This window comes from Molothrus ater, chromosome 5 (assembly GCF_012460135.2).
Source record: "Molothrus ater isolate BHLD 08-10-18 breed brown headed cowbird chromosome 5, BPBGC_Mater_1.1, whole genome shotgun sequence".
Taxonomy (NCBI): domain Eukaryota; kingdom Metazoa; phylum Chordata; class Aves; order Passeriformes; family Icteridae; genus Molothrus; species Molothrus ater.
The window spans coordinates 31,217,540-31,242,762 of record NC_050482.2 but is presented as its reverse complement, the minus strand read 5'-3'; the positions used below and the strand labels follow the sequence as shown (position 1 = coordinate 31,242,762).

The 25,223-nt window shown below is 39.1% G+C and overlaps 1 protein-coding gene across 1 annotated transcript in view; it reads left to right on the top strand.

Annotated features, from left to right (window-relative positions):
- Nucleotides 1-16,991, top strand: part of LRIG3 (leucine rich repeats and immunoglobulin like domains 3) — a 38,070-nt gene extending 21,079 nt beyond the window's left edge. Inside the window, exons 6-19 of the mRNA XM_036401812.2 lie at nucleotides 1,551-1,694; nucleotides 2,010-2,153; nucleotides 2,580-2,723; nucleotides 3,983-4,063; nucleotides 4,732-4,803; nucleotides 5,197-5,268; nucleotides 6,436-6,599; nucleotides 9,395-9,715; nucleotides 10,232-10,513; nucleotides 10,962-11,414; nucleotides 11,624-11,782; nucleotides 12,880-13,023; nucleotides 13,108-13,383; nucleotides 15,908-16,991. Coding sequence (XP_036257705.1) covers nucleotides 1,551-1,694; nucleotides 2,010-2,153; nucleotides 2,580-2,723; nucleotides 3,983-4,063; nucleotides 4,732-4,803; nucleotides 5,197-5,268; nucleotides 6,436-6,599; nucleotides 9,395-9,715; nucleotides 10,232-10,513; nucleotides 10,962-11,414; nucleotides 11,624-11,782; nucleotides 12,880-13,023; nucleotides 13,108-13,383; nucleotides 15,908-16,152 — 2,701 coding nt within the window. The 3' untranslated portion in view covers nucleotides 16,153-16,991. The remainder of the gene's footprint in view (nucleotides 1-1,550; nucleotides 1,695-2,009; nucleotides 2,154-2,579; nucleotides 2,724-3,982; nucleotides 4,064-4,731; nucleotides 4,804-5,196; nucleotides 5,269-6,435; nucleotides 6,600-9,394; nucleotides 9,716-10,231; nucleotides 10,514-10,961; nucleotides 11,415-11,623; nucleotides 11,783-12,879; nucleotides 13,024-13,107; nucleotides 13,384-15,907) is intronic.
- Nucleotides 16,992-25,223: the final 8,232 nt, after the last annotated feature.

Here is a 25,223-nt window from a genome sequence, read left to right as displayed (position 1 = left end):
TTTGTACTTTCGCTGTGGAATGAAGGAAATTCATTTGCTTTCAAATGGCATGACAATAAGCAATATGCATGTATAAATAGACCTTCAGCTTTACTGACACAGTGCTGTCCATAAATGTTTTACCAAATAAATAATAAATTTACATGAAAGAGACTGTTGGAAAACTTAGAAAGTGCAGAAAATGGACAAAAGACTGGGTTGCACTTTGTCAAATCCTGGATAATTACTTTCCATATCAGATAGTCAGGAGTGAAAAATTACGAAGTCTCTAAGGTTAGCCTTGAAAGTGATAGGTTATAAGAACACTGAAATATTACGGTGCTTGACACTTCTGGAAAGAGAGACTGTGTTTCTTCTGTATACGAGTGCTGGAACAGTTTTAGTCAGGCCTCAGTAGAAGTCCTGCAAAGCTCAGGATTTGTTAATGATTTTGGTAGACTTTCTGATCTTCAGATTCACCTTAACTTTGGGATGTTGGTTATATCCTTGCCTAAAAATGTTCCCTTTGTTCATAGTCATTATGCTGACTGAGTTATGTTAGGTAGCTTATCTGCAAGGAAGGGCAAAAATTTGAGTTATCACCTGAAAGTATTCAAAGAAGAATGAGGAAGAACTAAGGCCTGTTCTTACTGAATGTTCTTCACTTTTTATTCATATTTAAACACAGGATAAGAAGTAGGGCTCTCCCTCAGGTCTGTTATGAAGTAGATTTTGTGTCAGACTGCTGTAGAGACAAGCTGAATTCTTACAGGGTTGTGACTCTGAAAAATAATGATGGTAATAATGTGGCGAGAGGATTATTTAGACCTTTACTTTGCATGGGGAAATGAGTTTTGAAAGGAGATTCTTCCTAGTTTGGTAAACCTAAGACTTTCTTGAAGGGGCAGATGATCACTCCTTTTATTACCTTTTGGTAGTATTGTCTAATCCTGTCACTGCATCTTGCCCTTCAGCTAGTTACACCGTACATCTCCCTCACAGGATACACATTGCTCCTAGTTTCTGACCTGCACAGGGTGAGTGTAGTGGCAGAAGAGTGAGTGCCAAGACCCCTTGAGAAAAAGGGAAGGCACTATGTGTACCTGGTTGTGGAGAAGGGAGAGATGTAATGAGTGCTTGACTACAGATACAGAAATAGATCACCAAGGATGTTCAATTTTGTCTTGTTATCACAACTAAAATTTAACTTTTTTTTACTCTTTATTGACTGCAATTACAAACCAGCCGTAACATCTCTACTGCTGGATAAACACTGCTCTCAATTTGAATTTGGGAACAGGATTAACCATGACATTCTAGGTCTACAGGGATTCTTTATGTCTGAAAATCAGGGAACTGCCTAGTACTTGTTCTCAGTATCAGAAAGGCAGAACAGTATTAACATGGTTGAACATAATGTGTTACAATAAAATATTTGATTTTTAGTACTTCTTGTCTTTGTTTCATGTGCAGGAAAAGTGTTTAAATAAAGTTGGTTCCAGAGAGGGAAGAAAGGTTGTTGGCATGTAGGTAAAATTACTGTGCTGTAACTGTAAATTCTATTGATGCAGGGAGCTGAATCGCAACAAAATAAAAAAAATAGATGGGCTCACTTTCCAAGGACTTCCTGCTTTGAAATCATTAAAACTGCAGAGAAATGGGGTTACAAGGCTTATGGATGGTGCTTTCTGGGGTTTGACCAACATGGAAGTCTTGTAAGTATCAAAATTTTGCTGATAGGTTCTGCTGATAACATACTAAGTAGATTTGCACAAAATTAATAGAATTGTGTGATAAAATTTAAAGATGTTTATGAATTGAATTGTTTTGGTGTGGTCTGAAAAGGAGCAAGCAGTCAGTAGTGAATGTGTAGAGCAGCACATTTTAAATGCATGGATACAACTCAAGATTTATATAGAGGCTCCAGCTATCTAGCCAGTGTTGTGAGGTCAGAGGTGGACCTGTGGCATAGCATGCATGCTGCTGAGTTTCTAAACCTTATGTCTTTTTCTGTTTGTGGGTGTTTGTAGGCAGCTGGACCATAACAACTTAACAGAGGTAACCAAAGGCTGGCTTTATGGCTTACTGATGCTGCAACAACTCCATCTCAGCCAAAATGCCATCAGCAGGATCAGTCCTGATGCCTGGGAATTTTGCCAAAAACTCAGTGAACTGTGAGTATCTTTATTCTCTTCCAGTTTCAAAAGCCAGGTACATGGCAGAACATGAGCTTCTTAGCACTGATCTGTGAATTTTTCATAGCAAAGTTTCCAAGATGACTACAACTTTGCTGTATAAGACAATTATATCTTGTTGAAAGAATTTGGAAGTTAACTGAGATTGTTCCATTTTCTGTAGAGGTTGTACTAAAGCCGTAACACAGTAATTTTCAAATGAGAGAAATTAATTCTGCAGTAATTTGTGAATTGTTCAAAACAATGCAAAATGCTTTGTGGTCAGAAGTGGTGTAGTGGGTTCTGTGATAATCATCAGGGGAAAACTGGTGCTTCCCCCCTGAAAATTCATGTGGGTTGAACTAAGTTAAATAAGCACTGCAGCATGAACATTAAAATGCTTTTTTCCCCCCCTTAAATTTGCAGAGATTTGACATTCAATCAATTAGCAAGGTTAGATGATTCAAGCTTCATTGGTTTAAGCGTGCTGGTTGGACTGTACATTGGAAACAACAAAGTAAATTACATTGCTGATTGTGCCTTCAAGGGACTTTCCAGTCTACAGATTTTGTAAGTTGACAAACTCAATTTGTAAGGTCAAAACCTTAAGAAAAATCCTGTGTTTATAGGTTATTTCTTTTCTTTATGAAAGAGACAAGAACATTTTGTTAACTTCCCCTGATCAGTGTATGATTTTCTTACAGTAAGATTTCTTTCCAGAATAGGTGAGAAAGGGAGGAGTTCCTCTTTTGTTAAGGCTGTACACAATGGATGGTGGTAACAGGGATACAGACTTCCAGTAGCATTGCTGTGGGAGAGGCATATCTCTTGAAGGCAGCAAGCAGAGCACTGCTGCCCACAGTTTTAGGGATCTGGATCATAGTTGTGTCTTAACTGAATCATTTTCTCTCACACCAGAAATAAGACAAAAATCATTGTCATGACTGGACAATTGCTTTAAGTATCAGAGTGTGTTTTTGCAATAGCATTTCTTAAAGGAAGGGAAAGAACTAATCTAAATACATTCGTCTTCATTAAAACCTTCCCATTGCATACCACTGACCCATCTGTCAGGCAGATGAGCAAAACAATTGCCTTTGCCTCTAGGCTTTATTTTCAGGAGTTTGCTCACATACTCACACTTAGGGCATCTAGGAAAGATGCAAATTAGAGGAGTGTACACCATGTTTTTTAAGAATATAGAGAGTTGGAAATCATAAAGAAAGGAACTTAGAGAATTGTGAGCTGTTTAGGTATTAAGTATTAGGCAATTTCTCCTAGATTCTTCTTTCTCCTCCTGCTCAACCCTCTAGATTGTTTGCAGACACACTATTCTGTACACAAATCTGTAATCTCTTTATGCTTCATAGATAATTAAGCAAGTGTTTTGGGATGTTAAAATGACTCTCTGGGTGTTAATATTAAGGACTTCAAACAACATGAGGGTGTTCTGTTTCAAAGGGACAACAGTTGGTCCTTTCCCTTCCTGCAGTGCATGTTTTCTTAAAATAGTCCTGTATGTGAATACCTTTGGAGGGCTATGTGGTTTGGTTTGCTCACAGTTCTAAAAATTATTGAGTCTGTGATCTTTTTAATTATCAGTGGGAAAAACACTAATAGTCTTCCAAGTCTCTCAGTAAAAATTGAAGTGATAAAGTTAATCAGGAAAAGCTTTGTTTAACCCACAAAAACCAACTGAACAAAAATCCAACCAATCCAACAGAAAGCTATTTTAGATTTTTTTAAGTAATACTTGCTGTTGAAGAAGTATGTGCCTTGTTCTTTTTAATAGCTTTTGTGATTTGATTTCCCCTCCCCTCTTTAAACAGGGATCTGAAAAACAATGAAATATCATGGACTATTGAAGATATGAATGGTGCTTTCTCTGGCCTAGATAAACTTAAGAAGCTGTGAGTATTGCTACAGTATTTGTATCTCATCATGCCTTAAAAAAAGAGCTTATTATGTATCTTTCAAAGGACAAGCCCAACACTTAAGGATATTAAATTTTCCATAGCAGTGGTGATTTTTTTTTCTCTCTTAACACTTTGTTCTCTATAACATCTTCCTTTTCAATAAAAGAAATTCAAGATTCTCCAAGTCAAACTAATCTGAAATGCTTGAAGTATTGTTAATATTTATGGACATATTTATCAAAGAATGAGGTTTTTCCATACTAAAAAATAATAAGTGTATCATATGATAAAAGGCATAGTGGCAGGCTTAGTCTTCAGTAAGGTAAAGTAGCATCCAGTGGAAGTGGCTCCATTACATTGAAATTTTCAAATGCATATTAAGGAAATTAAAAAATGTTTATAGTTCTACATTTAGAATAATCCATATCACTTAACTGCATACCTTAAATGTCTTCTAAAATCATTGTAAAAACAATCTAGCTATTTATTCAAGGGGAATAAATAAGTATCTTTTAGATGTGATACATTTTGCTGCATTGGAAATGGGTGAGTGGTGAATACTAGTCAGAGTTGAAAAATAAATGCCAAAAATGCAATTATTCAGCTCAAAAATACTCCCATTTAATTGCATTTCTTTTGCATCATGTGCTTAAATTTTTCAGGATACTCCAAGGAAACAGGATTAGATCCATTACAAAGAAAGCATTTTCTGGTTTGGATGCACTTGAACACTTGTAAGTAGTAGACATTCACATTTAACCCAAAATGGGAAAAAAATGAATTTTGATACTAGCTGAATTTAAAGGAGAAGTAACAAGCTTTATTTATAACTTGGGATGAAAGTCATAAATATTTGATTATTTGATTAACCTTACCATGGTTGCTACTGTGATCTTCAGAAGATTTTTCAGTTTTGAAGTTATACTGAGTGTGAATTTTGGAATTAATGCAGAAATTCTTACATATTAAACATGCCATGAAACTTCTTATTTGCATCTCTTTTTATTTTGAGCTTAAGCACCCTTTGTATATCACTAAAACAGCAAATTATTGCTTAAGTCTTAAATCCATTCAGTTTAATAAATCTGTTATTTTCTTCTAATCGTATTTTTCTTTTTTCTTCCTAGAGATCTAAGTAACAATGCAATTATGTCAGTTCAAGGAAATGCATTTTCACAAATGAAGAAACTCAAAGAATTGTAAGTTTCTATCAAAAGACATAATCTCTATTACGTATATAGATATTATCTATACATATAAATGTATAAATAAAAGCTTTGTAAGACATCACCTGGTGCAGTGATAAACCCCTGCTGTAATCTCTCTGAAATAACATAAAAAGTTTATGCCAGTGTTTTGGGGTTTTTTTTTCTGTTTTTATATGATCGATGTATTTAAGTGAGAGAGTGTAGGATAGGTGGCTACATTAAATTTCTGCTACATTTGTTGTCTCTAAAATCCTTATTTTAAATTAGGTGATCTCTAACAGGTTTTAGATAAGGGAGACTTTAATGTAATGTGCTCTAAGACCAGCAGTGCTGGACCAGTGAAATGCAGTGCTGAAATTCTTTTGTAAAGACCTGGTTGTCACTGCTTGTAATTGGCTCCTTCTCTCCTGTAGTAGCAGAGAGACAGATCTTCAGAGAAGTCGTGAAGTGGTCACTGCGAAAAATGTATTTTAGTGAGGATGAGTTTTTGTCCTCTCACCCTTTTTTTCTGTTGATCAATGCAGAGCAGCACTGGCTCACAGGCTGGGTGCAGAGGGTTATACTGAAAGGGGTGACATCAAATTGGCAACCTGTCACTGGTGGGGTTCAGCAGGGCTCCATCATCAGCCCTGTGCTCTTCATCAATGACTCCGACTTAGGACTCAAAGGGATACTGAGCAAGTTCACAAACAATACAAAACTGGGAGGAGCTGTTGACTCCCTCGAAGGCAGGGGGGCCCTGCAGAGTGACCTCAACAAATGAGAGGGCTGGGCAATCAGCAGCTGTATGAAGTCCAGCAAGAGAAAGTGCTGGATTCTTTACCTGGGGTAGGGCAGCCCTGGGTGTATGGACAGACCAGGGAATGAGAGGCTGGAAAGCAGAGCTGTGGAAAGGGACCTGGTGTCCTGGTTGATGGCAAGTTGGATATGACTCACCAGTGCCCTGGCAGCCAGGAGGGCCACCCATGTCCTTGGGGGGCATTGGGCACAGCATCACCAGCTGGGCAAGGGAGGGATTTGGGATTTGAGCTGAGCAATATTGCCGTCTTTCTCTTGCAATATGTGTGTTTAACCTAGAGCCTTAGTTTTGTTATGAGTGTGCTCATACAGATCTGTATTACAAACAAACAGGCTTTGTTTTTAATTGCTTTTTCTTAGGCACTTCAACACATCAAGTCTCTTGTGTGACTGCCAGTTGAAATGGCTACCACAGTGGATGTCAGAGAACAACTTCCAGAGCTTTGTAAATGCTAGTTGTGCCCATCCTCAGCTGCTAAAAGGGAGAAGTATTTTTGCTGTCAGCCTGGATGGGTTTGTCTGTGGTGAGTGTAGCCTCTATTTCTCATTCCATAAAACAAATATTGCTGGGTGCTTGCAATTTTTTTTGGTGGTTCCTTGATATATTGTGATTTCTATAACAAAATTGAAAGGATGTGATACTTAGTAATATTTTTTTCTGTTTCCAAACTGTGATGTAGATGCTTAAAGCTTGAGGCTTTGTACAAGAGAGTGAGTGATGATATTTTGACTTTTATACCAAGTACAGCTTGCTTACATAGAACATATCATATTCTATGCATGCAAGTGAAAGCTCAGTACTTTGTGAGGGTAAATGTATGTGCCTCTAGATTTAAAAGATATTGTTTTAATCACTATTGTTTTTAAGTGAGACATACTTTGGCGAAATTAAGATGTAGTTTTTGGGTTTGGTTATTTGTAAATTTTTTTTCATATTCCATTATTCTTGAAGTTATTCCAGGGCTGATAAAATTTCAAGGTAAAAAAGCTATATTTGCCTCAGCTCTGATGTTTTTTATGTGTGCTTGTGGTGTGCTTTAAAAATTATTTGGAGTATTTAAATTACTGTCTTTTAAACTATGTTTAAAAAATACCTGATGACCACAGTTACGATACTGGTATTTTTTATTTCAGTTTGCCAGAGAGTAAATGCTAGCAAAATATTTTTACTTTAGGACCTGAGAATTTGAGGTGATAGCATCTGCTTTAAAAATGAAATTATTCTATGTGTGTTTAGTAGCATTCATGAACACCTGTGTTATGTTCTCTATTTAAAGCAAAGTGAAGCTAAGCATTCAGGGTAAGGACATGTTTGATTACTCTGATATATAAAGTAGGAACTTTGAAAATATCAGGAAAGTTAAAAGCCAACTAACTGCATTTCATGTATTTTTGTTGAATAAGTTTTATTTTTCTTACTAAAGAAAATTCAAACATTATATTCTTTGGAGACAAAAAGATAAGTGCCTTCTCAACAATTTTGTCTCATAGCAAATATAACTGGTTAATTTTTACTGTTGATACCCTTTTTCAGTGGGAAAGCAAGTCCAGAATATAAAGTAGTGTACCAAAATGTTGGTTTTTCCTTTCCTGTTAGCAGACACATATTTAATAAATAATCAGCAGATTCTCGCTACTGCCGAGAAGCAGAGGTTGACATAACGCAGGGAATTATTGGGGGAATTGTGATCTTTCTTTGGGCTGCTGAATGCTATTTTAAAGTATTTAGTTTTAAACCATTTAAGATGTGTTAGCAAAAAGAAATGTACTGAATCAGTTTTGCGCTTGGTACTTAACACAATTGCCATGCAGAAGTAACTAAAAATCCTAATAAAATCATTGAGTGTTTCAGTTATATCTATAAAGTCTGTTATCACTAGACGTTCTGGTATACCCACCTTGCCTTACAAGTTTACAAGGGCTGCTTTTGCTTTTATAGAATTTTTAAGTGGAGTGTGTTGACTCCTGTCTGAAATTAAAAGGTGTGTATATATGTGGATGTCTTTGTAATACATTCCTTCAAATATGCTCTTGGATTATTCTGTTCTGACAAAACATAATGCTAATCTTATCCTAGTGTGTTCTGTATTCTGTACTGTATGCTTATTTGAGTGACCTTTGTATCACCCCTTCCTGTCAGATAATTAAGATTGAAGTATGTTCTGATGTCCTTTCACAAGGCTAATTTAAGTACTTAGAGTGTTTTACTTAGTTATTGCCATGCAAAGTCGGTGTATGTAATAACTCAATTTGCAAATGGTAAGACATGGGTATGAAGCATGAAAAGCAAATAGCCTGGGATGTTCTTAAAGTCCATGCTTAGAGTCCCAGATCCACGTTGCCCTGTCACTGGAGCACAGCATCATACCTGCAGGAGTTTTGCAGATGGTTCAAGGTTAGGCTGTCTGCACGTCTCATTTTCATTTGTAACAGAGTGGAGGTTCTTCAAGGAAGTAGCACTTGACCCCATAGTTGTTCCCAGTCATTTGAGATGTAATAAGACAAACATGCTAGGAGACAGCAGGATCTGCAGGGAGGAATTTTTGGGGCACAGGGCTTTCCCTGCAGTTCCTTTGTCCAGAGATTGGACACATCTTGAAAGTTGGGAATATACTAAGGCTTTTGATTTTGGGAGACCAGGCATTTACTTGTCTACTCCTTTTGCAGATGCAGTGTACACACAATTGAATAAATAATTCAGAAGGCAGCTAATTCTGTAAACTCGTAACATGGCACTTCAAAGGTAACATTCCTATAGTAAAGGGACCTCCAGGAATTCTTGAAATTCTTGTGTTCTGCCCTGCTTAAGGGACCTTCCATCCCCTTTGGCCCAAACAGACGCACATCACTGGAACACTGACTTTTGTACATGATTTTTTTTGTGGGTTTGGGTGAAATGCTCAACTGTAACTTGCCGTTTCTGATGGCAGAAGAACTATGCATTCAATAAAGAAAAACTCCCAGCAGCCTGAGGTGTTGTAAAGATGAGAGGTAGGCTTCATGATTGATGTTCAGAGTAGTTCTTATGGATGTCAGGGAGTAGTTCTTATATCTTTAGTGCTGTTATTGAAGAAGCTATGCACACAGTCTGCTTTTAAATGTGCTCTCTCTTCAATAAGTGATGGCTTGGCACAATAAACTCATAAATATGGCATCTTTAAATGCCCTAAGGCTAACAAAATTTAAAACAAAAGCACTGTGGATCCATTTAATAAATACTTATCTGACTCTTCTCTCAAACCTATAAAACAAGGCTTACTAACTCTCTGGGAAGAGTCCTCAGGCATCACATATATTATTTTTCTTTTCCTCTGTGCAGATGATTTTCCTAAACCACAGATCACTGTCCAGCCAGAAACCCAGTCAGCAATTAAAGGCTCCAATTTGAGTTTTGTGTGTTCAGCAGCCAGCAGCAGTGATTCCCCAATGACTTTTGCATGGAAGAAAGACAACGAATTACTGCAAGACGCTGAAATGGAGAATTACGCACACCTCCGGGCCCAGGGTGGAGAAGTGATGGAGTACACCACCATCCTTCGACTGCGCAATGTGGAATTCAGTAATGAAGGGAAATACCAGTGTGTTATTTCAAATCATTTCGGTTCATCCTACTCTGTCAAAGCCAAACTTACAGTAAACAGTAAGTAGTGTTTTGCTTGTGGACTTTGAATGATTTTAATCAAGATAAGGATTCATAGATTTTTCATTCTTGTCATCTGCATCTTTTAGAAGATCCATAATACGAGATTATTTCTTGAAAATTTATCCATTTCCAAGGTCACTATAAAATTTTACCTCTGGTCCCAGTGTACTGAAGCATAGTATAGGAAAAAACAACATACCTAATTCATAGTAAATCTGGCAAAATCAATGTTACAAGATGGAAAAATGTTAACTTTTTCTCGCAGGAGGTAAGTGTAGGCTCTGTTTCAAGATGCTATGGAAAGGTCACATAGGAGGCTGTTAGCAAAAATGAGATTTTGATCTAGGTGGTCTCACATACTTCACAGTTCCCTCCCTTTCTGCTGGCTACTGATCAATTTAGACTGTATGTTTCTCTAGTGTTTTTAGGCCCATGAGGGGTGTTCAAGGAAAGGCTGTACAAAAGAGAAGTATGTTTCATGTATTGATTTTGGTATCACCAACTTTTCTTTAGTGCTGCCTTCATTTACAAAAATCCCCATGGACTTGACCATTCGAGCTGGGGCAATGGCACGTTTGGAATGTGCTGCAGTTGGGCATCCTATCCCACAGATTGCTTGGCAGAAAGATGGTGGAACAGATTTTCCTGCAGCACGCAAGAGGCGCATGCATGTCATGCCTGAAGATGATGTATTCTTTATTGTTGATGTAAAGATCGAGGACACAGGTGTTTACAGCTGTACAGCTCAAAACACTGCTGGAAGCATTTCAGCTAACGCAACATTAACAGTACTAGGTAAGATATTGGCAAACCTTAACAGCACAATCAATAATATGAGTCAAAATAATAAAAGTTAGTTATGTTTCTCAGTGTATACGCGTCTGGTACACATGGGATGGAGGGAAGAAGGGGCTTCTGTTTTCATTTAGAGACTGTAGATTTGTTTAACTTTTGATTTCTTGACATTTTGTTAATCGTTTTTATTGTAGTTCTTTGCATCTTAAGCATGTATGATTTAGCATTTTTACCTTGTAAGGTAATCAAGCATGTAAATCGGACCAATTGACAATTAAATTGTAGGCTTTAGGTACAAATTCTTGAGTTTCTTCTTAGAATGAGAGTAAGCTTTATTAGGCCTTACTGATGCATTTAATTCAGCTTTTCCTCTTGAGCTGTGAAGGAAAGGGACACTTCTTACTCTTGCGAGGTCATTTAGAATATAAGGCTTGTGCTTTCTTTTCAGAAACACCATCATTTTTGCGGCCTTTGCTGGATCGAACTGTAACAAAAGGTGAAACTGCAGTCATGCAGTGCATTGCTGGTGGTAGCCCTCCACCCCGACTGAACTGGACTAAGGATGACAGCCCTCTCATGGTAACAGAAAGACACTTCTTTGCTGCAGGCAATCAGTTACTAATTATTGTGGATACAGATGTAGAAGATGCCGGGAAATACACTTGTGAAATGTCTAATACACTTGGAACGGAACGAGGCAACATCCGACTTAATGTAATTCCTACTCCCACCTGTGACTCTCCTCAAAACGTTGCCCCATCACTTGATGATGATGGATGGGCCACAGTTGGCATTGTGATCATAGCTGTGGTTTGCTGTGTGGTGGGCACTTCCTTGGTGTGGGTGGTCATCATCTACCACACCAGAAGGAGAAATGAAGATTGCAGCATCACAAACACAGGTGCGTAAACTGAAGGTTTACCTTGGAAAGGAAAACAAATGTTTGTGGTTGCCTTACAGTGACTTTATTGTAGGAACGTTTGTGTGCTTTGACTCAGAGGCAGAAAGGTGAATTATTTGTTGCTTTCAGTGCTTTGCTGACAAGTTTAAAAATGTTTCTACAAACTCAAGTGTGTTGATGGCTTTTGTATGTGTTTTGCTCCCCCACAGATGAAACAAATTTGCCTGCTGACATTCCAAGTTACCTGTCATCCCAGGGGACACTGGCTGAAAGGCAGGATGGATATGGCTCATCTGAAAATGGCAGTCACCATCAGTTCCTCTCATCTTCTGCAGGAGGGTATTTCCTGCAGCAGAGGGACAGTAATGGTAGGTAGAAAATGCTAAACAGATTTTTCATGTGACTTGAGGAGCTGCAGTTTGGCTATTGTCTTTCTAACTAATAGAAAGAAAGAACAGTAAAGAAGCATCTTTACACAATTTAATAGAGGACATGAAAATTATTGCTTGTGATTTTTCAACACGATAATAACTTGGTTCTGTTCATCCAGATGACGTTGTGGTATTTATTTAAATCAGGAAGTTTTTCTCTAGTCTCAAGGGTAAATTTAAACTGATGAGGACATGTGTAAAACAAGAGCGTCAAAAAGAAATTACCCATGGCATGTCTTCTCTCTTACAGCTTGAAAAGGGTGGTTTTAGAGGTGTAAAGCATGTGTGGTAATACCAGTGGAACTTTAGTATAACTCTTTAAACTTGCTGGTTAAAAAAAATCATTACAGTCAGAGTCAATAAAAAATTTAAGGTTGACTGTAAGTTAAAAGCTGCAGTACTTGACATTTATACATGTGGGCCCAAAGAATCCCGTATATACTTGCACTAGGGAGGAAAATGCACCTTTCTGGGAAAGGGCTTGGGGTTGAGACACAATCAGGAGCTGGGACATGTGGGAATGGAGTGATGGTGAGATAATTTTGCAGTTGTTGGGTAGTGAGAGGAACAGCCTCTTTGTGGATCAAGGACCAGAGACTATGTCCAAAGCTTTCAGGAGCCATTGAACTAAAAATCTTTATAGCTGTTTAGGCAGCCAGTGATTCCCTCAGATTCTTTCAACCAGGACTTTGACATTGACATTCTGCTTTTGAAAGAGGCTGTAAGACAGATAATGAATTTGTCTAGTGTGCTTTGGAAGAAGGAGGTCCCTGGTTCTGATCCCTGTAATTGGTTTGGTTTTGTTTTGTTATTCAGGGATTGTACAGTGAAGTGACACATTCTCTGTCAAGCTAATTAATTGAACAGTTGCTGGAGTTAGGATTCTCATCCAAAAGTTAGGTTAAACCTAAGCAAACTCTAAACTACACTATGAAATGTAGTTGAACACGTGGGGTTCTTAAAACTTACTCAAGAAACTCTAAGCTGGAGATTGAGAAAAGACTGTGTGGTGACACATCAATTTTATTTTTAAGGCATTTGCCATCTAGATAACAGCAGTGAGACAGACTTGGAGGGTGTTGCAGATCCATTCCTTTGCCACTATCTGGGGACTTCAGGGACTTTGTATTTAAAAGGCAGCGCTTGCAGTTCTGACGCATTTGAAGCATACAGTACAAGTAAGTTCGTGGGGAGAGGTTTTAGTCCTAACTCAGTCTTTCTTAAGATGAATCTATATAAAATGAATTTTTCATTTCCTTTAGGTTGCAGCCCTGACCAGAGAACAGCAGGCTTGGGCCCTTATGAGTCTGGATATTTAAAGAAAAAGGAATGCTGTCAATACTCACCTCCACAGGAAGATCCCTTTGACCAATGTGTTGGCATTATTGGAACACAGGCTACAAGTAGCAGATTGATGAACTCTATTTATACTCAAAATGAAGGAATGGGACTGAAAAGCAGAAGTCCTAATTCAGACACATTTGATTTAAACAGAAGTTTGGAACCCTCATCTATTATGAGTAAAAGCACTTTCATGGGTATGTTCTAGCTATTGTTTTTTATTTGAGCTGCCATTGTCTTTGCTGTCTTGTTTCCTACCTACAACACCAAGCAAAACTGATTTCTCACCTTTTTCTTTCCCAAATGTTTGAATGTTTGATGCTGAGGAACAGAAAAGTGACTATAGTAAAGCGGTGTAATGAGGATATTTAGATTACCAGATCTTAATAGCTTACACTTCTGTAAAAATCTCATCAGTGATGCGATTCTTATCTTCTGTCTTAATATTGCTGGCAGATTTCTGTAAACGTTAGCATACATAGCTTAAATACACCTTAAGAAACTTTAGGCATACCAGAAGTTTTGCCTGACAGGCAAAAATGTGTAAGGAGGGCTCAGTGCAGGTGGGGAGAATTGAACTTGTATGCATATATCTTGTATAACACTGTCAGCCAGAACTATTTACCCTTCAAAATAAGGCACGATGTAAAAATACCCTCCTTTATCCATCCTTTGTCATTTTCTCATGATGTGCATGATAAAAGAATTCCCGAAGTTTAGTTTTGGGTTTACAATTTTAATCCAGATTGCAGGGAGAGGTGAGGGAAGGAGAAAAGCATTCCTTTATCCTTGAAGCTCATTAAATTTTGGATGTTGGTTTGGTTGCTTGGTTTAAAATGCATACAAAACCACATATTGCTTTCGTCTTTGTGATATCTTAGTGTCAAAACCAGCCCTAGTACCATGGATTGTCTCCTGGCTGGTGTGTCAGCACTGGCTGATCAAGATCTGGGTTTGCCTGGCTCTGAAGGGGACCTGGGGGAATGTGCATCACTGGGCTCTTTGTTCTCAGGGGGTGGGGAGGGAGGCACAAGCTCTGAAGTTTTCCCCCTTCAAAAGCCAGATGTTTGAACTGTAAAACGTTGCAGATGCCAGGACATCTGGCAGAGACCCTGGGACTGCACACGGCCAGCCTCCTGGCTGCCTGCCGCTACTGCTGCGGTGGGACCATGCAGATAGGGCTTTAGTACGTCTCCTGCAGAAAGCAGTCCAACTGTGTGTTCGTATATCCAGCAGTTACTGTCACCCCAAGGGTGCATAGGCCTCAGTCTGCCCTAAAAATCTCTGCAGAGTTACTTCTTTGATCAGTTCTCTGAGCGTACCACCCCACTTATGTTGCATTGTTGTTGCCTTAGATGCTTCATAATCATTAGCACTCTTCCTTCAAAGAGCCTACGGCTAGATCTTGGACATGGTAGCTGTGGAAGAAGTTGTGATCGATTTCTTGTCTTTAGTTGTGAATTTGCTTCTTCAACATGGTCGTCAAATTCAAGCCCCATTTTGCCTGTGCAATCATAGTGAAGTCAACAGCTGGCATTAGCATCACAGTTGATGCAGAAGCCAGAAAGTTTGTAGCATGTATTTTTGTTTTTAAGACAGTTCATTTGTAGCTTTGGTGCTGTGAGGAGCACCCTTTCATACTGCATTAGGTCTAAACTGCTCTACAAATCATTGATGGAAATAGGGGTTTTGTCCAATTCCTTTTTTAGTAACTTCTCAGTTCGGAGTTTTACTTGAAACCTTTAGTTCTAACAAAAGCAGAAGTGTTGCATTTTGGGTTCAAAATTTATTTTAAAATGTAGTGTTCAATTGTTAATAAAAACTTGAGTTCTTCAAAGTCAGCCTGTGACACACTGTCCTCTGAAAATAAGTCCTTACAGACACTTTGACTTAGGATGGGTATGTCTTTACTCGCTGAAAAAAAGAAGGCCCTTCTTGTAGAGGTGTTGATACTAACAGCTTCCCAGTGATGGAGAATGACACACACTGATTGTTTACTGGCTAGTAAATACAGATAATTATTAATTATAGTTGAACTGGAATGTGTAATTCTCTTTGGGTTGCTACTGTTCTCTTTGCCCACAACTGACTGGATGATCAGTGGCGAATGCAGCATGTGGCTATCTCCATCTTTATTATTAATGGGAGATGCTAGCCAGAAGAAGATGGTGTTAGCATTCAGATTGCACTGTGGGACAATATTGTATAACCTGACAGGGGTTGTGGGGTTACATTTTTTTAAATTCCTAGTTTATTTTTTTCTGAACTGCATGGCAGATTGCATGTGCCATTCATTTATTGAAGAACAAAACAGGGAGTGACTTTTGCATTAGAAAGTGTCTTATGATGTGTTTGCAGGTTGATCCCTGTTCCTATCTCCCCCCTCACCACCCTCCCCAAAGAAAAATGGATAAGGAAGTAGTCATGAAAACAAAAGAAATGAAGTTGTAGGTGGCTATGCAACTACTTGGAAATGTTTTTAATGTCTCTTGTGGCAGAATCTTGCCTTATGCTTGTTATCACATGGATGTTTTCTTTAAAATGGTGGAAGAGCATTTAAGTAAAATCTCACTTTGGTGAGTTTCCTGTCAACCTTGCATTTCAATGTCACTACGTCAATTTCTGTCAGTCTTGCATTTCAATGTCACTTAAGTACACTAGGGTGAGACACAAATCTTTTTGCATCAATATTTCTGTGCTCACTCTTTTACTGTCTTTCAGGAACATTTGGAAAGCCTTTATGGAGGCCTCAGCTGGACTCTCTTTCAAGCTGTAGACAGCCAGCAAATTGCCAACCAAAAACCTCCCATAATAATCATCATGTCTCACTGGACTTTGATGCAGAGGCAGATGAAGAGGGAAAGGAAAGGACAGTTTCTAGAGGAGAAAATAGCTTTTATACTTGCAAACAGTCCTTTGAAAACTTTAGGACTTCTACTTTCCAATCCTGTGATTCGGATACGTAGCTCCTTTTGGAATTAATGATTTGTGGAACCAAAGAAATAATTTGACATACTACTACCTCAGTATGGAACTTTATTTAAAAAGGGAATAAGGAGAAGAAGGGAAGAAAGAAACCCCATGATGCTCTGAAATCAGAAGAAAAAAAAATATTTTTTTTTCCAATAAAGCATAATTTCCAAGATGCTCTACATTGGTTATACAGGGAAAAATCCTTATAAAAATACTATATTTGTAATTATTTTATAGCCTTTTTTAATGCAAATAATATGTTTTGTAAATTAATGGTGTAAATAATACAGTGTATGTATTTCTATGTCAGACTTCATTTTCTTGAAATGAGTAGTAAGCATTCTAATTTTGTACTGTTACTTGTACCTTTTTACAAATGGAAACTACATGCTGTTTGCAGGTACCATGCATCTTATTTGCACATTACTTTAATAAAATATGCTGCCATGTGGCCTCTGGCCCACATTAGTATATGAAGAATGAAAAGTGTGAATTACGTTTGTAGACAGTGTTGCAAATGTAGGTGCTTTCTGATGCGTGTTTGCGCCTTCATTTGACTTAAACTTGTACCTTTAGATTTACTGTATAAAAAGATGTTCCTCTTAATAGAGTGGGTGTGGTCCTACCACAGCTACTGGTAAGGTGGGTTGCAGCTATATGAACCAAAACAAGGCTGTAAATCCTTCAGTTTGTGAATTCCCCCTGTCAGATGTGCTCACACATGCTCTAAGTTTTCATGTCTGTGAGGCTGTAGTACCAGCAGTTTCCCTGTGCCTTTGTTAGTGTGCCTGCATCTGGTGTAGGGATATACACAGTAGATGCATAAATTAATATTGAGCTATTTAGTAAAAGAAAAAAAAAAGGCACTGGATATCTGCCTGGTAACCTAGCTTTTCTCTGAGTGGCTTAGTGTCAAGTGTTTGCCAAATACAGTACATGCCTGAGTCTTTGCCTTCCCATACCCTTTCTCCCTCTTTTTTCCTTCTGCAGCCACTCCCTGCTCGACATGAGGAGGTAATCCAAGAACACGATAATTTTTTTTTTGTTTAATTCATGCTTCTGTTCCTTACTTGGCTGCCCTTCTCTGGTTACAGATGAGATCTGTGCTTTATTTAATTGCTCAGTCAAGTTGAGCAATTGTAGACTCTTGCTGGATTATATTTGTAGTAATGAACCCAGTATCTTTACCGATCCAAGACGGAGAGAGAATTGCAGATTGCTTACTATAAAACAGTAGTTAAACCTGAGTGAAAACAGTCTTTATTTTGTGTTTCCATGTACAGATGCTTATTGTTTAAAAAAGCTGTGAATCGTGTTGTCATCACTGCACTAAAACAGCAAGACTTCAAAATGGTTAATTCTACAGGACATTGGCTTTTTAAATGTGCCTGCTTTGAAGGTGCAAATTTACATGGTTGCCAAATAGCTTCTTTTAAACTAAATTAAATGCAGCTGTTAGAGTAGCCCATCACAGACATCAGGGCTAAAGTGGGAGCAAAGATTTTGTTGCCTGGTGTAGCTGAACTAAGGGCTTTTAGTTGTCTGCAGCCAGAAACCTGGTACCCAGATTGCAATGCAATTTCCCTTTAATTTGGGCAGCAGTATTAGAGACAGGAAGTTAATCCATCCTTAGTCACTGGTGGTCTAAGCGTACAGAATGGATTTTGCATGCTTTAGTTGATCATATTGCCAGATTTTTTGACTTATTGTTAATTTGTCTTCATTGCTGCCAGATGTGCTGATGTGGTGAAAGACATTGGTATGGGTATTTGATTATAATTAAGTGCATTTGAAAGAGATTAATTTTTCCTCAGTTAAGCACAAACCTGTAGGTCAGTAGGGCAAGAAATCTGACATTTGATTCGCTCAATATCTCTCCTTTTTCTTTCCCAAACCCCACTCCCTAGTGGCCCTGTTTTTAGGGAGAGGAGAGCTGGGGCCTGTGATAGCTCCTGTTTATAACCAGACATTGCTTTCTGACATACTAAAAAATACCCAAGTTAAAAACAGCAACTCCAGATTTAGTGTTTATCCTTAAGAACTCCATGTTAAAGGTCCATCATGAAAAACAAGCTTTAAATTCTGTAGTGGGTGAAGGTTGAGAACAGTGGCAATGTCATTCCTTTTTCATCTCCTTTGCAAAGATACTAATCTTCCAAAGGCTTGGATATCTGTACCTAAATAAATGTTCAGGGTCATTTAAAGTGTTTTTTATCAAGTTGCATTTAGCAATCTAGATACAGGAATTACTTAAAATTTTATTTGATGCTTTAAATGCCCAGAAATGGAAATGAAAGCTCCCAAGTCTTTTCTGCTAGCTTGAGTTTTTATGTTTTATACATGGATTGTGCTGAAATGTACAGTGGGTATCTGTAAAGTGCAAGATATACTGTAAAGTTTCAATATTGTAGTAGTTCTTTTCAAACCAATGATGTTACCAAACACCTATTTTAAAGGCTTGGAAGTTTGCTTATTTGGGGTTTTTTTTTTTTGGTTTTTTTTTTCTCCCCTCTAAGATGCAGATGTTAGTGAGCTGGTAGTTGGGTATTTACTCAGCTGAAACTAAATCGTAAGTTGATGTGATGGGGAAATAAATTGCAGCCAACCCTGCGTAAAGCTTACACTGCATCTCAAGAGTTAGAGTGAGAAACAAGTGTTGTGTTGCTGAATGACAAAACAGACATTTTTCAGTTTTATGATCAGGAGCAGCTGGAATCTTTCTGTGGGCTCACTTAAAACTTGTAGAATGTTCTTTAAGGGCAGTAGCCACTTAATGCTTTACACAACAAAATGTTTTGCCTGTTGAATTCACACAAGCAGTTGCTGAGGTATAGTTTCTGCAAGCCTTGAATAGTTTAGATAAATAGAGTTAATCAGTTACCACAATTTCTCTGGCACAAGCATTTCCTAAATGAGTAACCTAAATGGTGTCGGAGATGACACTAGGGATACTTGCATACTGAAGGGTGTTACAACACAACCTTATCGAGTACAGCTGTAATTCAGCAGCAAATGCTTTAATTTAGAATTTGTAACTTTAGGGGATCTTGAAAAATGGCAAAGAGTTAGATGCAAAGCTTTCTCCAACTGACAGCTCATTAGTGTCACCAAACATTTCTTATTTCAGTCTTGGGGAGCTCTTGAACACTTAAGCCTTATTCCTTGAGCTGCTTCAAGGAAGCTTAAAACTAAGACTTAGCTTTGCACTGCAAACATTTGTGTTCTGCCAGCCTTACAAATTAGGACTATAATTAGCCATTCTGTTTCTTCTTGAATACAAACAAAAGGATAAATTCTATTAGCTACCTGCAAGATTTCTTCTTGGGGATATGACACCTCTCAGAGAACTATACTTTCTCAGTGGAGTCTTGTTTTTTGCTCACTTTGTGTATTGCTTTGTTATAGAGAATATGTCGACTAGTTGGATGTTAGTTTACAAGTCTTGTGAAATTATTTCATTAAAAGAACAGAGAGGGGAATCTCAGCCTGTTTAGTGAAGGGAAAAAACAAACATGTAGAACAAGATGTAGTTTGTGTACATACCATTTTACTTTGATTAAGAACTTTCCAGATGCCTTCTGTTTTTATATTTCAGGGAACTGTTAGAGGAAGAAATAAAATCTACAATGTTTTGGCTCACTAATGTGTGGCAAACAGTCCTTTTCCTGGTTGTTGTGCTTAATTTTTAAGGGGTCAGTTATTCTCCTGAAATAAATATATGCACACCTGATCTCTTACCAAAAGGCACAGGTGGCCTTTCCTGTTTCCCATGCTGCTCTTTTTCTCATAGCTCAATACTGCTCCCATGTCCTCAGGGGGACCCTCTTTGCTAACCTGTGCTCCTCAGTTTCAAGTTTCTCTGCTTGCCCTTCCACTGTGGTGAGAGGCTGGGACAAATGGACTCAGTTTAGAGAGCACAGTGCAATTGCAGGCAGTAAGCAGCAGTTGTGTGCTGGAAGAGAGGAGGGGGAGGTGTTGGAGAGAGACAGGCTAGCCACAGCTTTAGGAAGAACTTGGTATGAGTGCACAGAAAATGCATAATTCAGGAGACAGGGATTAAATATTTATAGGACAATGTTATAAGCATAATAAAGAGCATTTTTGTACTTTACAAGCTTTACAATGCTTTTTGTGTATTTAATTCCACTCACCCTCTATGCTTTCAAGTGCCAAAAGCAGCAGTGCACAAAAGAGGACATCATCTGGAGATTTACCTCTTACTGCATCTGAAATCTCCTTTTCTGGTAGACAAGAAACAAGATCCATTTGTTTTTCTGTGTTTGGGTTCAAGACTGAATATTGCTGGTGCAGTACATAGTTTCCCAGAGTCATGTGGCCTGTGGGGTCCACTGTGTCAGAATGTGTGATCACTCTGACTCAAGAATGCCATGGGACAGCAGGACCTGAGTGAAGTTGGTAGCAGTACTAAATTCACTGCCTGTAAAACAAATTTAGGTCTTGTTACTTCAGAAAATTTTTTCCCACACAGCACAGAGCAGAACCATAAATTACTCTAGACTAGGGATTACTGAATAGCACTTCTGCATGATCCCTGGACCTCAGCCATCAGCAAGGGCACTGCTGTTACTGCTGTTCAGTTCGGCTGTTGACCGTGGGCTGTTGACCAGCAATTTCAGTGCAGGAGTTTGCAGTCTGAGTACCTGTATGTATTCTGTTCTGAAATTAACGGTGGCCAGTTTTAGGTGGCCATTTCGAATATGGCATTGGAAATTAAGATCTAACTTACCTGACAGAGGTAGTAAGATTCTCTGGATATAAAACAGGCTTTGGGATTTTGTAGGCCTCTACTTTGAAAGGTTGGTATGCAACATTGTCCAAAGACACACTCATTTGCCATAGCATTATGGGACCTACTTTCAGCACTTTCTTTGTAGGTGTGCATGGACAAGCTATGATTTATGATTTGGATCTGCTGCTGGATTTTCAAAATTCAAGTATTGATTATAGAGACATGTGAAATAACATCTTTTTGGACAGTGAGGCTTCAGATTCTTTTATCAAAATGATGCAAAGCTGAATCAGTTCCTATCCAGTTAAAGAAGTGACCTTCGGTAGTATTCCTGGTGTTCAGCTTACTTATTTTAGAAATCACTGAAGAAATACTGTGTCATGGTTTGACACTGGCACAATACCAGTGCCTCCATGAGAATACTCTCTCCCTGCTTTCTGCTGTGAGATGTGACCAGAATAAGCAAAGCGGGCTCCCACTTAGAAATAAAGAAGAATTTATTACCTAAACTACAAGGGAAAGGAAAAAAAAAAAACACACAAGGAAAATGAAAACTTCACAAATACATCTCCTCCTCCTCCCCACCAAATTCCCAATACAATACATCCCCCAAATCATCGACTCTCGGTCAGGCACCACCCTTCAGAATACTCAATCCTCAGTTCATCAAGAGGAGAAGGAGTCCTTGTGCCAATGGTGACCTCGTCCTTTCATGTCCAGTGCTCTCACCACTGAACACGGACCAGAGCTGCTTCTAGGGTTGACTTTTAAGGATGCTTTGTCCCACGCCAAAAAGGCACAGTCTCACCTTTGGGACATCTGTCCCCCCCATATTTTTCACCCCCTGGGGCCGAGGGGTACCCACACCGAACCCTCTTGGTCCCTGAGGCACTGCCTCCCCCTAGAATGCAGTCTCTGTATCACAAGGAACATGGTTCTGTCCATGGCTATACAAAAGGAGTCCAGCATAAGCTACTCCATCATCTCTTCCACCTGAGTTCTTCTCTATTTCTCTCGTGGCCCATTTCCTCTCATCTCTATCTCTCTTCTCATTCAGCTCCAGGAGGATTAGCATTTTATAGCTCTGTCTGTCCAGAACTCCCACGGCTGCCCTGCTGGGCACCTTCTCGCACCCCCCCCCTTCTCCCTCTCGGCCGGCCACTATTCAATTTCAAGGTGGCACCAGCACAGGCACAGGCTCTCTCTCTGTCTCTCCTGGGGTGGGCGGTGGCTGCCCGATGCCTCTCAGTGCTCCTCCACCCTTCCATCCTGCAGGGGCCTTCCCCTCCCTTCTGTCCAGGCCCGGCCTACCTCACCCGGCCGCATGGCTGCCCCTGCCCCGCCCAGCCCTCAGCCGGGCAGGGGAGCTCTGAACCTTTCCCTGACCGGAACCCAAGAGAGCCTCCCAGGGGAGAGCCCTGCTTTAACCCCGTGTGCTCAGAGGCAGACCCAATGTCCCAATGGCCACATTAGGTGCCAATATTAAAATCTGAGCACCCATTGGCCTGACCACAGCATCCCAGAAAACATATTTCCTGTCAAACCACCACATACTGTCATGGAGGAATAGGCATTGATGTCCTTTGTTTGCTTGCAACAAATGTTTGCAAAATGCTTGCATTTTGTTTTGCTGTGACATGGAGAATTCGGGGCTCCATTCAGCCTCTGTTCATCAACAAATGGTGGACTGCTTTCATCCTGATTTTAATAGATGTGCCAGCACAGACATACCTAGTTCTGTGTTGGGCTGGCATGCTACATGTTAGGGGAGTAGTCAGAGCTACTGTAAGGCAGAGCTGCAGAGATACCATAAAAGGAATTCAGGAGAGGAGGGCAATAGTTCCCCTCTATGAAGGGGTTTTGAATAGTTCGCTTGTTCCAAGGAAGTAACTTGTGCAGGTTTTAACATTTACTCCTCATAATTCTATAAGCTTATCAAGGAGTTAAAGCTGCCAGTTTATTAGCCCTTGAATGGGGAAGATGTGCATTTTCTGCGGGACAAAGTACAATGGAGTTTTTGGAACTGCTTTTCAATTTCTTTGTGATTCTAGACTCTTAGAAGTAAGCAGAAGGACTTAGTCCTTCCTTTGGCATGAGGAGATCCCTCATGATGTGCCTTACTACATGCAGAAGAATTTTGCAGTCTGTTGAATAACCAGAGAGCTCACACAAAAAATATTTGATTCACTGGTACCACATAATAATTTTTAACACATCTCCAAGTGAGTCTTTTGTTCTGTGTTTTTTAATCGCTGTGGCTGACTAGCACAGCAATGAAGAAGCTGCTGTTTGAGTAAGCATATATAATTAAGTCAACTCATACCTGAAACTAGCCACTCTCCTGGCTTAAAATAAACTGTATTTGTACTGCTACCTGCTGTGGGTCTGCACACCAGCAGCATTAAGAAAGCATCAGTGCTACAGCAGCCAGCTGCCCGTAGCCTGGCCTCTGCCACAGAGTGGTCGGATTCTTTATTAGTGTAAAGTTCTTTCTCTATTAACCTTCCCTCAGGAAAGGGGAAACATGGCCTCCATTGTAATTAGCTTACACAGCCTTCCATGTAAGCTGAAGAATGGAAAGTGTCAGGGGTGCTTGCAGCAGCCTTGTGGGTATTTGCTGTTAGCAGGGAAAAGTTAATCTGCTCTCAGATTTTGGCAAGGGCACAAAAACCCATGTGTAAAAATGTTCTTAGAATGAATTAAATTTCACATAAATGTGACCACACAGTAGGTAAAGTAGTAAAATGGTGGTGATGATGGAAAATATGACTAATCAGAAAGCTGCATTAACTTAATGAATAAAATTATCCGTTAACATAAACTGAGGTAGTTAAGTGCCTTATTTTAAAAATGTGGTTGTTTATTGTTCTGTAGCTTATAACAACTGTGTTATTTCAACTGGCAGCACACTTTAGCAGTTTGGTCTGAAACAGCATTTACATTCAAAGTATGGGGGTTTTCTTAAAAAGAAAAAAAGATAAATCAAAAAGCAACTCTGTGACACTGAGTCACTGAACTTGTTTTACTAAGGGGTTTAAATCGGAACATGAAAAAAGTGTGAAAAAATATAAATGTTTCTGATTTTTCACTTTGAAATGACTTGTCTCAAAATTATTTTCATTTTTGTTTTTGAATTCTCCCTTTGCCATTCAGAACTGGAATATAAAGTGCAGACCCCCTTGGGTTATCAGGGCAACACAGACCAGGCACACAGCTGGAGTGTGCAGATCTGTTGCTTGTTCTTTCCCTGCTGCACATCCCTCTTCCCAAATCCATTTGATCTGAGTTTGGCAGGTCCTTGTGGATTGATTCTCCTTCCTGCCAGAGCATGTTTCTCTCCTTGATTTTTTTCTTGAAAGTACTGACTCAACTAGTTTCTACAATCATAAAGAGTCAGGCTTGATATTTTTCTGTGTGATTACAAATGTTCTGCTCCCTGTGCACTTTGAGAGCTGTAGAAGGCTGGTCCCAAGGTGGATTCTGAGCAAGCCCCAAGTGGTTTCTCAGCATGGCTGTGTGTGCTGTTTTCAGGGAAGCCACAGTGGCAGCCTTGTTCTCCACTGCTCCTACCCTGGGGATGCCTTTATCCAGCAAATCTCAAACAGCACCTCAGATTCAGGAGCTGTGCAAGCAATGCTCGAATCATCTCTTCCGTTAAACTGAAATGCAAATAAAAGGCTGCATTAGATAGTTATCTCTCAGACAGGGCAGCTGAGGGAACACCTTTGAGTCTGTAATGTCTGGGCACTGATCAGGTGCAGAGGCTGAGGAGAGGGATCTAGGAAAGGCATTCCTACCTCTTACCTCCAACCAAAGCTTTCCAGACGTTCAGTAGTGTTGGACCTCTTTTCTCCTCACAAAACATTCCTAAATGGAAAAGTAGGTATTTGCTCTTATTTGCTCTTATAGTTCACAGCAATTACAAAGTAACTATTTTATAAGTTTGGTGGGATTTTTTCTTTTTTTTTTTTTTTTTTTTAATGAGGTCTTTCACAAAGGAGTTTTAAGCTTATGTGGGCTTCCTGCTCAAGATTCATGTATTTGTCAGGAAAGAAAAAAAAAAGGTCTCCTTTTTTGAGGGCCAGGTGTTTTATATGGCTAAGTTAAGACGTGCCTGAAAAGGCTGTGGTTATTTTCCTGTCTGAAAAGTTCTGCATTTATTTGGGTTTTTTCCCTTCCTTTTTGTAGCATTGAGTACATAACCTTTCCAACGTGCTGTTTATTTCTGTGTTTTCTGTTTGTGAATCCCCTATGACCATTAATTTCTTTGGAATGCTGGAATTGAAAGTGGAAATTAGTTTCCTTCTCTCCTCA